This window comes from Mobula hypostoma, chromosome 11, assembly GCF_963921235.1.
Source record: "Mobula hypostoma chromosome 11, sMobHyp1.1, whole genome shotgun sequence".
Lineage (NCBI taxonomy): Eukaryota > Metazoa > Chordata > Chondrichthyes > Myliobatiformes > Myliobatidae > Mobula > Mobula hypostoma.
The window spans coordinates 8,300,531-8,316,659 of record NC_086107.1 but is presented as its reverse complement, the minus strand read 5'-3'; the positions used below and the strand labels follow the sequence as shown (position 1 = coordinate 8,316,659).

Sequence of the window (16,129 nt, the reverse complement as noted above, 5' to 3'; positions counted from 1 at the left end):
ATAGAATTATAATTTTGTTGTGAGATTCCAAGTTTTTTTTTAAGAAAAGCAGAATGCTGAGTTGTATTGAGCAGAATGCAACTTTTTTGTTCAGATGCCGTTATATTTGATTTCAATCACTTAAATATTTGGAATGGAGTAGTAACACTGGCATTAGGGCAACAGCTAATACAGTTTTTAAAGCTTGGTTTGAATTTTCTGTCTGAGATGGATACCTTCTTGGATGCTGAACTCTCTTTATCAGAACTGAGAAAAATCTGGGGATAAGGCCATTCTCTACATTCTGCTTCAGGAAGCATGATCCAGGTTGTACTGTGTGAAGTCATTTCATCTAATTTCTTCCCTGAATCTTTTGATCCCTTTTTCACAGATCACAAAATGATTATGTCACTGATGGAGGCTATTTGGCCAATGTGTCCATGCTGGCCCCATATAGAGTGATTCCAGGAGTCTAATTTCCCCGTACCTTATTATTCTGTTGTTCTATAGCTTCTTCTCTTTGTTAATATTTTGTTCGTTATGTGCTGTGTCATATGACATGGACGATCATGGTTTTTCCATGATCATGATGGTTCTTGACAAATTTTTCCACAGAAGTGGTTTGCCATTGCCTTCTTCTGGCCAGTGTCTTTACGAGATGGGTGACCACAGTAATTGTCAATATTCTTCAGAGATTGTCTGCCTAGCATCAATGGTCGCATAACCAGGATTTGTGATGTGCACCAGCTGCTCATACGACCATTCACCACCTGTTTCCATGACTGCATGTGACCCTGATCAGGGGGTTTGGGGGGGAGGGGGAGTCTACGCAGGTGCTACACCTTCCCCAAGGTGACCTGCAGGCTTGCAGAGTGAAGGAGTGCCTTACACCTTTGGTAGAGACATATCTCCAGCCCACCACCACCTTTGTTAATTTTCATTTCTATAACCACAGATATCAAATACAGAATAGCAATGGCGAAAGAAGCTTTCCAAAAAATGAAGACCATATTAACAGACAGAAAGATGAGCACGTACACTAAAGACAGAATGCTGCAGTGCTACATTTATTCTGTCCTGACTTATGGAAGTGAATGCTGGACCATTTCTCCAATAATGGAAAAGAGACTAGAAGCAGCTGAATTATGGTTCTACAGGTAAATGTTAAAAATATCATGGACCACACACACATCAAATGAAGAAGTTCTCAGAAGAGCCCAAGCAGTTCGATCACTCATACCAACAATAAGAGAAAGACTGGGAGATCGTTTTGCTGAACACCTACGCTCTGTCTGCCAGAGAAAGCAGGATCTCCCAGTGGCCACTCATTTTAATTCCACATCCCATTCCCATTCTGACATGTCTATCCACGGCCTCCTCTACTGTAAAGATGAAGTCACACTCAGGTTGGAGGAACAACACCTTATATTCCGTCTGGGTAGCCTCCAACCTTTTGGCATGAACACCGACTTCTCTAACTTCCACTAATGCCTCACCTCCCCCTCATACCCCATCCGTTATTTATTTTTATACACACATTCTTTCTCTCACTCTCCTTTTTCTCCCTCTGTCCCTCTGACTATACCCCTTGCCCATCCTCTGGTTCCCCCCCCACTGTCTTTCTCCCCAGACCTCCTGTCCCATGATCCTCTCATATCCCCTTTGCCAATCACCTGTCCAGCTCTCGGCTCCATCCCTCCCCCTCCTGTCTTCTCCTATCATTTTGGATCTCCCCGTCCCCCTCCCACTTTCATATCTCTTACTAGCTATTCTTTCAGTTAGTCCTGACGAAGGGTCTCGGCCTGAAATGTCGACTGTACCTCTTCCTAGAGATGCTGCCTGGCCTGCTGCGTTCACCAGCAACTTTGATGTGTGTTGCTTGAATTTCCAGCATCTGCAGAATTCCTGTTGTTTGCGTTGTCTAATACTATTAGCTGGCTTTTTTTGGCAGCTTTTTACTTCACCTTGATGAACACGGTACAGGTTTCCCCCGCCATCCGAAAGTAGAGCGTTTCTATGAAACGGTTTGTAAGCCGAAATGTCATAAAGCAAAGAAGCAATTGCCATTTATTTATATGGGAAAATTTTGTGAGCATTCGCAGACCCAAAAATAACCACCAAATCATGCCAAATAACACATAAAATCTAAAATAACAGTAACATATAGTGAAAGCAGGAATGATATGATAAATACACAGCCTATATAAAGTAGAAATACTTTTCCACTATCATTACTGCACTGTTCTCCGTAGCGAAAATCTCACGGAAGCGCTGTCGGCAGAAAATCTCACGCAAGCGCTGTTGGCAAAAACACGGCGCAAGCGCTCTCCAGTAACCTTTAAGCTATGAAGCTGCCAAATCATACCAAAATACACGTAAAAATACACAGTCTATACAAAGTAGAAATAATGTATGTACAGTGTAGTATCACTTACCGGAATTGGTTCAGCGCCGAGCACACTGATGATGGTGTGTTAGGCTGAGTCGTCGCAGGTTGGGTGGTGCAGTGGCCCCCACCCTCCAGGCCGCCGACTGATACCGAACCGTGAAGCATGCAAGGGTACAGCGGTAGCCGAGAGGCACACAGCACATCTTTAAGAAAAAAGCCAAAATAAACATGCTAATTAATTAGGTGCCGCCCAACACGTAATTGTCGGCCCAGATCAGTGCCGATTTCCAATTGCGTTGTCTCTGCTCTGGGCCGACAATTACGTGTCGGGCGGCATCTAATTAATTAGCTTGTTTATTTTTGCTTTTTTCTTAAAGGTGTGCTGTGTGCCTCCCGGCTACGGTTGCATTCTCCGCGAATCAGTATCTGTCCGTGGCCTGGGAGTTGGGGTGGTGGGACACTGGGGTGTCATCTCATCGTCGTCTGTTTCCATTAGAGCAGGGGGCTCATCTTCTCCTATGACTGCCCGCCTCAATGTTGAAGATCGAGGTTCGTCGTCTGCTGTGGCTGATGTGGAAAGCTTGCTTGACTGCTGAGTCTCGCACATTTTTCTATCATACCGTTCTTTGTAAGGACTCAAACCATCCTGGAAATATTCCCTAAACCTACGTACCCTTTCAAAATTAAAGTCGTACTTTATCATTACTCATTCGGTTTCGATTGTTATCCTTTCCTCTTCCAATTGCATCATCTCTTCATCTATCAGTTCTTGGTCATGGGATGCTAAAACCTCTTCAACATCATCTTCATCAGCTTCCACAAGCCAAACTCACTTTGTCCTTACTTCGTTCACCACGATCGAAACGCTTAATTATGTCTAGTTTTACACTAAGTGTAACACCCTTACGAGCTCTTTTAGGCTTTTCCGACACCTTAGAACTCACCTTGCTAACGGCTGCTCACAGACAGGTGTTTAAGCAATGCCGGCGAGAATGCAGTTCCGAATCCGGGGGAGAGCGGCTGCTCGGGGCACGTGCTGCCTTTTATCGCGCGCTGCTTTTTTTTGTGCGCTGCCTTTCTTCGTAATAGTGAAAACACCTTCTGTTAGCGAAAACAGGAAACTAATGTAGGTCTTTTGTAACAGTTAGGTTTCGTAAAGCAAGCGTTTGAAAAGCGGGGGACACCTGTACCATAAATATCATGTCCTTTATTTTATGAAAGTCTATTTTGAAGTACTTTTCCAGCTGCTTCACAGTTTTACAACTCTACGTCACAACATTTTAATTGGCAAGAAAGAATAAAAATATTCTCTACACTTGTTTTTATATTCATATTCATTTTCCTCACGTCTGCTAAAATTTTATTTGTAGAGCCTCATTCTCACTATGTATGTACAGGTCACTTAAGTAGAAGGTAATTTTAATAACTTGCTTAATCTTTTAAACATGGATACTTGAGTGGCTTCTCATTATCACACTTTGTTTAAAAACATTCAAGTCTTTAGTTTTTTTTAATATTTTAAGTGTGATAGAGGAGGGTCTACTTTAATGTAGTTTTTGGGCTACAATACTTGAGAAACTCATTGAACATCCAGGGCAAGATAGTTGCCTATTACCATATGAATATCCACTCCCCTCATTGCACCCATTTGACTGCAATGTTTTACTTTTCACAGAGTTTCCTTCAGTAAATTGCCAAGGCATCATGATAGCAAATTGAAAACCAGAGACTTCCTCTATCTAAAAGGACAGAGACATAATGCAAATGAAAATATCTTCAACTCAAGCTTTCTTCCCCAAATCTACACCACACCTATTTGGTAACAGTTTTCAAAACATTCTTCGACGGTAGGTCAAAATCTTAGAGGTTCCATTCCTCTTGTAAATGCCGTCCTTGTCCCTACATTCATAATTAACTTTTTTAAAAAAGTGTTGTCAGACACCTTGACCATATGGGCTGGAGGAATTCAAGAGCAGTTCACAAGAGCCCGTAAGAACGAACAATAAATAACACTTTCCCTATAATGTCCAAACTCTGAGAATGACAATTTTAAAGAAGATCTCAATTATGCTTTGCCTTGCCATTTCCTCTCTCAATGCAATTTACTTCTTGTAGGCATCACAACAAAGAAAGTTCATTCTGTTAGTTATTTGAAGTTTCTTAGCCTGAAACATCATCTACTCATTTCCCTCCATAGATATTGCCTAACCTGATTTCTTATAGCAATTTGTGTGTGTTGCGAGAAAAACTGCCAATTGAATGGAATGTTGTGATTACTGGTGTTTATTACCACTAATACAAGAAAATAATGAACATTACCTCATTATTTTTACTCTCTTTTTGCACTATTTATTTTTATATATATTTCTTACTGTAATTTGTAGTATATTTTTATGTATTGCACTGATGTTTGTCAGTGACCTCCCCTATCTTAAAAAGACAGAGACATGATGCAAATGGAAATATCATCAGCTCAAGCTTTCTTCCCCAAATCTACATCAGGTTCTAAATCTGAAAATTGACATTTAGCAATGCTGAAATCACACTTTATATCATGGATATTCTCAGGCAAAATATTTAAAATTGGAATAATAAATGTTAATCATTTATTACTGATTTATGAGTAGTTTTACTTGAGTATTATCATAATTTTTGCCATTAATAGTGTGCTTTCCTTTTACATTTGATCTCCCAAAGTGCTCATGTCATACTTTCCGGATTAAACTCCATCTGATATTTGCCATGTTGTGTGGCGTGGGTGATCATGGTCTTATGATTGTTCTTGGAAAATTTTTCTACGGAAGTGGTTTGCCATTGCCTCATTTGGTAGAGACTTATCTCCACCCCACCACCCACCTCAGTAAACGTTCTATATCCCACTGTATTCTTTGGTAATCTTTGATATTACAGTATCTAAAACCCCATCAATGTTTATGTCGTCTACAAACTACCTATCCATGCTTTCATATAAGTCATATATATATATGTGTGTGTGTGTGTGTGTGTGTGTGTGTGTGTGTGTGTGTGTGTGTGTGTGTACACTATTGCAACAGAGGTCCCAGTATGGATTTCGGTGCAACATCTATAGAGCTCATACTGAGGTAATTCCCACAGACATAGGTATGCATATTATTTTATTTACAATGATATGATGATAGGTAATTTTTTTAAATGCTAGAAGTAACACGTGAGGCAATGTCTGATGCAAAATTTTCTATGTTACATATTGTGTCTAGTAATTGCACTGTGGGTAGTAAAAGTTCAATTAACCTTATAAAAGTTTTTTCATACATGTGTGTTGTTGATTCTGACTGAAATTTTTCCTGACCGTTTGACTACAGATAGAAGAAAGGATTATGTTGAAATAAGGAGACCTCTATATTGAGAAGTCTAATGGAAAGCAAAATCAAAGGAAAATGATCCAAAACTCATTAGATCATGGTTTACTTTAATGTACATTTACATTGTAAAAGAAGTTTGCACATTTGCAGATTGCTTCAGACCATATGCTATAATACATGTTTCACAGTGCTTGAATTAAATTCAGTGAGGTCATTTGTAATTATACAGTTCTGTACATTATGGTGAGGGATGTTAATCTTGTCACTTGTCAACAGTAAATTGAAAAATATGGAACCACAGGCAAAGGGATAATGACATTTAGAATTCATTATACATACTACTCCTGTCAATTTGAAATCACTTAATTTGAATCACTGGATGATTCAAATGTGCTTTAAAAAAGCTTCCAGTGCTGCTTTATTCCAGCTGCTTAATTCAAATTACTGGACAATTCCATTTTATTAATGCATAAATAAAAGGGTTTGAGGTGAATGTGCACTGTAAAAGATTCAGTTAGTAGATTACACTTTCTTATGTATGGGCAATGTGAAAATGCCTTTTTAAGGGGGAAATATGTTAGGGATATCCAGACTAGAAGTTTGGTCAACATGGATCCTATTGTGAAATAAACAGATACCACATGTACATGGGAACAAGAAATTATTTCATGTTTGATCAGCTTATGAGAACATAAGACCATAATATATAGGAACAGAATTAGTTCATTTGGCCCTTCCCGTCGGGTCTGCCATTCAATCATGGCTATTTTTTTAGCCCAATTCTTCCACCTTCTCTCTGTAGTCTTTAGCCCCTCTACCAATTTATAGACAATAGATTTCTTCCTAAATACATTCAATGACTTAGCCACCACCACCCTATGTGATAATGAATTCTACAGATTTGTCACTCTCTAGCTGAAGAAAGTGCTCTTCATCTCAGTTTTAAGAGGACGTCCTTTTATTCTGAGGTTGTGTTATCAGATCCTAGAGACTAGACTTCCCAACAATTTTTATGCCATGGACCAACACCACTAAGCAAGGGGTCCATGCACCCCAGGTTGGGAACTCCTGTGCAAAAAAGAAACATTCTCTCCATGTCCACTCTATCCAGGCCTTTTAGTATTTGGCAGGTTTCATTGAGATTACCCCCTCCTCTCTCTAAACTCCAGAGAGACCCAAAACCATCGTATGCTCCTCATGTTAAGCTTTTTATTGATGGAATCGTAATTGTGAACCGTCTTTGGACTGTCTCCTGGCCAAACATATCTTTCTTTTGATGTAGGGTCCAAAGTTGATCACAATATTTCAAATATAATCTGACCAATGCCAATGAACCCTCAGCAGTATATTCTTTCTTCTATATTTGTAGTCCTCTCAAAAAGGATGCTAGCATTGTATTTTTCTTCCTTATTATTGACTCACCCTACAAGTGAACCTTGAGGGAATCTTGAACTAGGACTCTCAAGTCCCTTTGCATCTCTGATTTCTGAATTTTCTCCTCATCGAGAAACTAGGCTACACCTTCCTACCATAGTTCGTAACCTCACACATCACTATAGTGTATTCCATCTGCCACTTCTTTGCCCAGGCTTCCAACTTATCCAAATCCTCCAGATTTCCTGCCTTTGTGATATCATGTGTTCCTCCACCTATCATGGTATTGTCTACAAAGTTGGCCACAATGCCATCAGTTCCTTCATCCAGATCATTCATGTATAAAGTGAAAAGTTATGGTCACTATGCTGGGTTTGCAGAACTCCACTAGAGACCAGCAGCCATTCTGGAAATCCTCGCTCTCTGATTTCTCCCAGTCAGTCAGTTTTCTATCCATGCTAGTACCTTGCTATAATACCACAGGTTCTTAACTTGTTTAGCACCTTGTGTGTGGCATCATATTTCTGGCTTTCTGAAAACCCAGGTCCACGGACTGTCCTTTGCTTAACCTGCTTGTAACCTCATCAAAGGATTCTAACAGATGTGTCAGGCAAGATCTTAACAAAATAGTGCTGATTTGACTTTATTTTATCAGGTACTTCCAACTTCTCTAAAATGTCATTCTTAATAATTGTTATTTATTATTATTGATGATGATGACAGTGCAGAACAGACCCTTCCGGCCCGTTGAGCTGCACTGCCCAGCAAAGCCAATTTAACCCTAACCTAATTACAGGACAATTTACAATAACCGCTTAACCTACCAACCGGTGGGTCTTTGGACTGTGGGAGGAAACTCAAGCAGTCATAGGAGAACGTACAAACTCCTTACAGACAGCAGTGGAGATTGAACCTGCGTCGCTGGTACTGTAAAGCATTGTGCTAACCACTACACTAATGTGCTGCTCCAAATAATGGACTGTAAAATCTTAACTAACCACTGAGGTTGGGCTAACAGGACTATAATTTCCTGTGTTTTGCCTCCTTCTCTTATGATCAAATAAAGGTGGCAGAGAAATGATGACTCAGTAGCTTCCAATGTAGCCCAGTACCACTTCAATGGAATAGCTGATTGGCAGTGTAGTGGCATCCACATCGGACTTCAAGGCAAGTGGTCCCGGGTCTGAATCTAGCCGGCTCCTTGCACACTGTCCATTGTTACGTACCCTGTAACTGGGTTGCCAAACCAGCAGAAAAGGACCACTTAGTTGGAGTCTGGATTACTGGAACTAAGAAAGTTTTATTAAAGAAATAAGTAACATAGTACTCTAATAGTAAGGATATAAATGCAACAGGTTAGCAATGAATAAACACACATGTACAGGGAACTATGATAATAGGATCAATCAAGCTCTATCGCAGTCTAGGGGTAAAATGATCAGTCACAAGTGACACAGAGTTCAGTTCAGTTTCAGTTCGCAGTAATCGCCGTCGTGCCGTTGGGGGAGAGAGAGAGAGAACGAATGAATATGCAAATCGGATTCCAAACAGACCTTCGATATTCCTTGCAGTTAGCTTTCGGGCGAGCCCTTTGTAATGTCTTCTGAGGTCACCGACTGTGACCCCTCCATTCCAGATACGATCGTTCTTCTGCGGTGAACCCGGCACCCAGGCAAGGGCGGACACACACACCGGGTTCCCGCCCGACCGCACCTTTCCACCGTGTGCGTCTATGGCTGGACCTGCGACCAGAACCTCCAAAACTCCTACCAACTTGTGGGGGCGCACCGCTTCCAGGGTCTCGTTACCTCGTGGTGTCGTGTGTGTCTTGCCTTAGTGAACCTGTTCCTTTTATCCCCCTGCTGGGGTATCGCCTGTCCATCAAACTTCAAACAGTTCGGGTTCAAAGCAACCAGTCTCTGACAATACTCGGAACTGTGTCTCCTTTCGGTAATCTCTCTCGTCTCTCTCTTATTAGCATTTTGAATGTTCCCCCATTGTCCTCTTATCAGCATCAATCTTCTGATAATTTGGTCTGTTGTCACACCATCCATGCTAGGTTGAGTGTTGAGCTGGCAACGTGGCCTCATAAAAAAACAGAGAAATTTAAAGAAATGGCAAGGTTGTCACTCAATGCACCACAAGGCGTGGACAGGAACAACATCAACTTCAATGGAATAAAATAAATGTTAAAGTTATATCTTTCGGATACATTTGGATTTTATGGAGTAGTGAGAATATTGAACATTACAGCACAGTACTGGCCCTTCCGCCTATGATGTTGTGTCACCCTTTTATCCTTCTCTAAGATCAATCTAACCCTTTCCTCCTACATAGCCCTCCATTATTCTAGCATCCATTTACCTATCTAAGAGTTTCTTAAATGCTTTCAATGTATTTGTGTCTTCACCACCCCCAGCAGGGCATTCCACGCACCTACCACTATTTGCATAAAAACTTATCTCTGACATGGAGCTTTGACCAGCGGCCAATCCAGACATTGGAAGTTTGGAGAGGATGGGACTTAATCAGTTCTACTGTCCGAGAATAGAAGGCAGGAGTGGGTCGCAGCAGCATAATAGAGCTTTGATCAGTGACCCATTGGCATTTGGGATGGATTAATAAGAGCAAATTAGTGGAAGGCGGGGTAAGCACAGTGGTGTCATCTGAGTGGATATAATCAGAGTAGTAATCTTAAGGCTTTAGCTTTTCGAGCTTCAGCTAAGAGAGGCTTCACAGAGAAAGTGAAGGAAAGAAAACCTCTTTTTCATTCTCTTTTTTTAGATCTGCTCAGCTAGGACAGGAGGAATGACAGGCAGGATAGTGAAATGTTCCTCTTGCGGATTAAGGGAAGGCAGGTGACCTCCAGTGTTCATGACAACTACAGCTACGAGAAGTGTGTCCAGCTGCAGCTTCTAACGTAATGTGTTAAGGAGTTGGAGCTAGAAATGGATGAACTCTGGATCATTCAGAAGGCTGAAGGGGTGATAGTTAGGACGTGTCGAGAGGTAGTTACACCCAAACTGCAGGACACAGGAAACTGGGTGAAAGTCAGCAAGGGGAAAGGAGTTAAGGAGCCAGAGTAGCCCGATGGCATCCCCCTGAACAACAGGTATATCACTTTGGATACTGTTGTAGGGTGGGGGGGAAAGTGACCTAACAGAGGAAAGTCGCAGTGGATGAGTCTGGCTCTGAGTCTGCCTCTGACTCAGAAAGGAAGTAGGGAGAAGAGGCACACTGTGGTGATAGGGATTTGTTTGTTAGTGGAATGGACAGGAGGTTCTGTGGGCGAGAACAAGATTCCCAGATGGTATGTTGCCTCCCGTTTGCCGGGATCCAGGATATCTGTGGTCAAGTCCTCAGCATTCTTAATTGAGAGGGTGAACAACCAGAAGTGTTGGTCCATGTAGGTACCAATGACATGGGTAGGATGAGTGATGAAGTTCTGCATAGGAAGTTCAGGGAGTTAGGTGCTAAGTTAAAGGGCAGGACCTCCAGGGTTGTGATCTCAGGATTGCTACCCATGCCATATGTAGTGAAGCCAGAACTAGAAAGATTATACTGTTTAACATGTGGCTAAGGACTTGGTGTAGGAGGGAGGGCATAAGATTTTTGGATCATTGGACTCTCTTCCAGGGAAGGTGTGACCTGTGCAGAAGGGATGGCTTGTATCTGAACTAGAGGGGAACTAATATCCTAGCAGGAAGGTTCGTGAATACTGCATGATGGGGTCTAAACTAGAGTTGCAGGGGGATGGGAACCAGAGTGCCAGAACAGTTAGTGGAAATTCCTTTATGTAAATTGTTTAGATGTGGCAGGATTTGTTAGGTGTGTTCAGAAAGAGTTTCTGCTACAGTATGTAGACAGGCTTACTAGAGCAAAGACCATATTGGATTTAGTACAAGGTATTGAGCCTGGTCAGGTGACAAGGTGACAGATTGAATTGAATTGAATTGACTTTATTAATTACATTCTTCATATACATGAGGAATAAAAATCTTTATGTTATGTCTCTCTCTAAATGTGCAATGTGCTATTTATAGTAATTAATAAATAGTATGTACAACAGGACAGTCAATGGAAATACAATTGTATCAGCATGAATTAATCAGTCTGATGCCCTGGTGGAAGAAGCTGTCCTGGAGCCTGTTGGTCCTGGCTTTTATGTTGTGGTAGCAGCTGGAACAGTTTGTGGTTGGGGTGATCCGGCCCTTTTCACATACCTGTCTTTGTAAATGTCCTGATGGGCGAGCATTTGGAAATGGTGACCACACTCCCTGACCTTTAGCATAACCATGGATAAGAAAAAAACGGTATGGGAAAGTATTTAATTTGTGGGGGCTAACCATGATGGCATTTGGCAGGAACTTGAAAGTGTAAATTGGAAACAGATGTTCTCTGGGAAATGCAGTTGTTTTGGGAGTATTTGCATGGGGTTTTGAATGGTGGGGTGATAGAACTATGAATGACAAGAGAAATTGACATATGGTGAAAAGGAAGAAAGAAGTATCCTTAAGGTTTATGAAGCAAAAATTAGAACGGGATCTTGAGTATTATTAGGTAGCCAGGAGGAAGCTTAAGAAGGGACTTAGGAGAGCCAAAATGAGACATAAGAAGGCCTTGGCAAATAGGATTAGAGCAAAATGTCAAGGCATTCTATATATATGCAAGGAACAGGATGATGATCAGAATGAGTATAGGACTGCTCAGAGATGAAGAGGTAGAGGGGGTGTAGGAGGTCCTTAATGACTACTTTGCTTCAGTGTTCACCATGGAGAGGGACTTCAACGAATGTGAGGTCAGTGTAGAAAAGGCTAATGTGCTGGACCATGTTGATGGTGAGAAAGTGGCAGTTTTGGAGCTTCTGAAAGTCATTAGGATAATTAAATCCCTGGGGACTGGACAGGATATACTCCAGGTTACCTCAGGAAGTGAGGGGAGAGATTTCTAGGTTATTAACAATTATCTTTGCATCCTCTCTGGTCATGGGAGTGGTACCAGAGGATTGGAGGATAGTGAGCACTGTTCTGTTGTTCAAGAAAGGTAATAGGGACAATCGTAGGAATTATAGCGCAGTGAATATTATGTCAGTGGTGATCAAACTGACATAATGAAGAGAATTCTTAGGAAGAGAATTTATGAGCATTTGGAGAAGTATAGTTTATTAGAGATAGTCAGCATGGATTTGAGTGGGGGAGGTCATGCTCAAGAGTCTGATTTGAGTTTTTCAAAGAGGTGACAAGCATGTTGATGAAGGTAGAGCAGTGGATGTGCTGTATATGGATTTTAGTAAGGCGTTTGACAAGGTTACCCATGTTAGGCTCATCCAGAAAGCCATGAAGCATAGATATATGGCTACATAGGATATGGAACTGGCTTGTCCACAGAGGCAGAGAGTTGTAGTAGATGAGCATTTCTGCCTGGAGGTTGGTGACTCGTGGTGTTCCACAGGGAGCTGTTCTGGAACCCCTACTCTTTGTGACTTTTATAAGTGACTTGGATGAAAAAGTGGAAGGGTAGGTCAGTGAGTTTGCAGATGACATGAAGGTTAGTGATGTTGTGGATAATCTGGAAGGTTGTAGGTTACAACACGATGCAGAGCTGAGCAGAGGAATGGCAGATGGAGTTCAACCCAGAAAAGTGTGAGGTGACTGGAAGATTGAACTTGAAGGTTGAGTACAAGGTTGGTGGCAGGATTCTCAGTCATGTGGAGGAGCAGAGGGATCTTGGGGTCCAAGTCCATAGGTGTTTCAAAGTTGCGATGCAAGTTGATCAAGTGGCTATGAAGTCGTATTAGTTGGGATATTGAGTTCAAGAGCCATGAGGTAATGTTGCAGTTCTATAAAACTCTGGTTAGACCAGAGTATTGTATTCACTCTGGTCACCTCATTATAGGAAGGATGTCGAAGCTGTAGAGAGAGTGCAGAGGAGGTTTACCAGGATGCTTCCTGGATTAGAGAACATGTCTTATGAGGAAAATTGGAACGAATTAGGGCTTTTCTCTTCAGAGTGAAGGAGGATGAGAGGTGACTTGATAGAGGTGTATAACATTATGAGAGGCACAGATGGAGTGGACAGTCAGCACCTTTTCCCCCAGAAGCATGAAGCTCCAAGAGTAAACAGTATACTTGATAATAATAATTACAACAGACTAAAGGCAGTGGAGAAGTTACTGTTCTTAAGTCTGCACATCTAGCTTTTAAGCTCCTGTATCTTCTCCCAGAAGGTAAAAGAGAGAAAAGGGAATGGCCAGGGCTGCAGGCATCCACAGATATTGCTGGGCTTGCTGTGCATTTCCTGATTTTCCAGTTTTTACCTCAAATTTCTTGTATTTATAGTTTTATTTATTTGTATCAGATTTCCGCTTTGTATTTGAGTGTAATGGACCTGAATGTCATGACTGCTACCTGTAAAATTAAGCTCCTGATGATATTAGGCAGCATGTTCGGCTAGTAGTTAGCATAATGCTATTATTGCACCAGCGATCCCTGAGCAGGGTTCAATTCCTGTTACTCTGTATAAGGAATTTGTATGTTCTGCCCGTGACTGCGTTAGTTGTGCTCTGGTTTCTCTCACACTCCGAAGATGTACGGTTAGCAATTGTGGCCTTGCTTTGTTGACACCAGAAGCGTGGCGACACTTGCCCAGCATAATTCTTTCTGATTTGATTTGACGGAAACAACGCATTTCACTGTATGTGTCGATGTTTCCGTGTGACAAATATAATCTTTATTCTTTACATTTCTTAAAAAATACTAACATTGAACTGCCAGTTATGCACTAGAACTCTGCTGCTTTTGCATTACTGGGAAGAAGTATCAATTCTTTTACACATAGCTATAAAATTAGTTCAATCAATGTTTTTATATTTAGAATTAAAGAAATTTGTCAGATAGAGGGAGGTCATTAAGTCCATCATGTTTGGAGCAATGTCAGATTAATCCACCTTCTTTATTATGGATAGTGGCTTCGTATCATGCTTTGCCTCACTTATTTGTCACCTTACTTTACAAATGCCTGATTCAGTCATACCCCTAGAGCTCATTACATGAATTATTTTCTGATAACACTTTTTTCTTTCTTAGTGGCAATGATATTTCTTGCTACTAATTTTCCTTTTCAGAAGAAGTGCCTTTATTTCATATAGAACTCAATACAATTTCAAATGATCTGAGAGAGAAAGAGGGATTAATCTGTAAGTTACTCTCCTTGAATAAATCATCAACAAACTTGGATGTAATTGATGATCATTTTTTAAAAAAGTGTCAAAGGGGGATGTGGTCCTGCTGCTAAATGTTGGGTTCTCCATGCAAGGTTAACAGCACATTAGCTGCTTCCTTGAGGTCCAATTAGGCAGCACTTGTGTCAAATCAGCATTGTGCACTGATTGACGTTAAGATTTCCCTATTCTACATTGCACGTGCTGTCATCTTTCCAATATGGTGGACGCGCAAATCACGCTACAAATTTGCAAGTGCACAGCATGCAGCACAATGGCAGGGAATCAACACTTTATCAACTAAACAAAGAACGCCATCGAAGCTGGAGATTCTTAATTACATGAATTTCTTTATTTTCTGTTTTGTTTCCTCACTCCCAATACCAGCCGCTCCCTCAACCAATATCTTCATAATTTTTTTTTCATTTTTTTTCTCTCAAAGACTTCCTATGCTGCACATCAGCACTGACTGAAGGACGGCTGGAAAGCTGCTCCTGTGTCTGGTCGATTGCTGCGAAAATTGAGGAAATGCTGATGGTTGTCTTTACATGACAATTTAAGCTTTGGAGTAGTGACAAGATTGTTAATCCTGAGAGACCAAAATGTGGGACAAAGGACTGAAGAAAGAGAGGCGTGCCACATTCCCTGGTTCTGAAAGATACTAATGATCTAGCTATGTGTCTACAACTGTGCTTCGCTGAATATGCATGCAGAATAGCCACTGAGACAGAAATTCGAAGGATTGCATAAAAGCTTTGAATTTTATTATGTGCCTTTTGTCACGAGTAGTTGGACAATGTTAAATACAGTATTGGCAGTGGGAAAATAAATAAAGAACATTGCCACAGCTGACAGATAGTTAACTGCCATAGCAGGAATGCTTCAGCAGCTCACAAGCTCATTCACATTCATAGTTTGTGATTTTGAGAAATGGCAGAAAATTGGAACCTACAGTACTTGGTTTGAATTACATACAAGGGCACTTGAGACTGAACAAAACAGACTATTGACGGCCTTGCTGTTAACTTCTTAGAGTCTTTAGAATTTTATAGTCACTGGCAAATGCTGCATTATTAAGAGGATAATGCTCATGAAGTATAGGCATGTTGGTCAGAAACAATAGGTCGAGTCATTAAAATAATGTTTTGGTAGTCTCTTCAGCTGTTAATATGAGTTACAGTAAGTGTCTCAATTGAATGTACATCTTATAAATGGTTGGAAACACTATGTTGTGGATAACCTAGGTCTTCATGTCTTGAGAAGCATCTTCTATTAACTCTGCAGTGATTGATAATTAAAGGAGAAAGAATTGCATGCATCCAATGCTGTTTGTGCTCCTAATCTTCTTAGTGACATCTGCCATTGTATTGCAAAGCCTCTTTTCCCTCGTTCCTGGTATGTGATGGCATTTGTGTTTACCGATTAAAGTTTTATACTCTGTAAATCAGATTAGCTGTAGTATCACCTGAATGTAGAGTGAGTTATCATGTGTTCCTACTGCCTTCTGTGGCAAGCTGCGTGGTGAAACAAGGTATTTTGGTTCTTGGGATACTCATAAGTGTCTCACAGCATGTGTTGGAGACTATGATCTCAAAGAAGATGATTCCATTTTCCCCGCCTTTATACTGTTCATAATGGGATTCTCTCCGGAATTGCCTCCTGAAACCACTCTACATTACTTTTTCTTTCAGGCTTTAAGGTATTGCTTAAACCCACCCTTTTGATGAAGCTTTTACTCATCTGGACTAACTTATTGCTTCGTATCAAATGTTGCTTGGATTACTCGTTTAAATTACTCTGCATCTATTATATTAAAGGCACTGCATA

General features: G+C 40.9%; 1 protein-coding gene across 3 annotated transcripts in view; it reads left to right on the top strand.

The window, feature by feature from the left end:
• immp1l (inner mitochondrial membrane peptidase subunit 1) overlaps nt 1-16,129 on the top strand; it is a 136,211-nt gene that overhangs the window by 2,856 nt on the left and 117,226 nt on the right. For 2 of the 3 annotated variants that reach the window (XM_063061628.1, XM_063061629.1), the window contains exon 2: nt 935-1,136. The exons of the other annotated variant lie outside the window; for it this stretch is intronic. In XM_063061628.1, coding sequence (XP_062917698.1) covers nt 955-1,136 — 182 coding nt within the window. In that variant the 5' untranslated portion in view covers nt 935-954. The remainder of the gene's footprint in view (nt 1-934; nt 1,137-16,129) is intronic. 3 annotated transcript variants of the gene reach the window in all.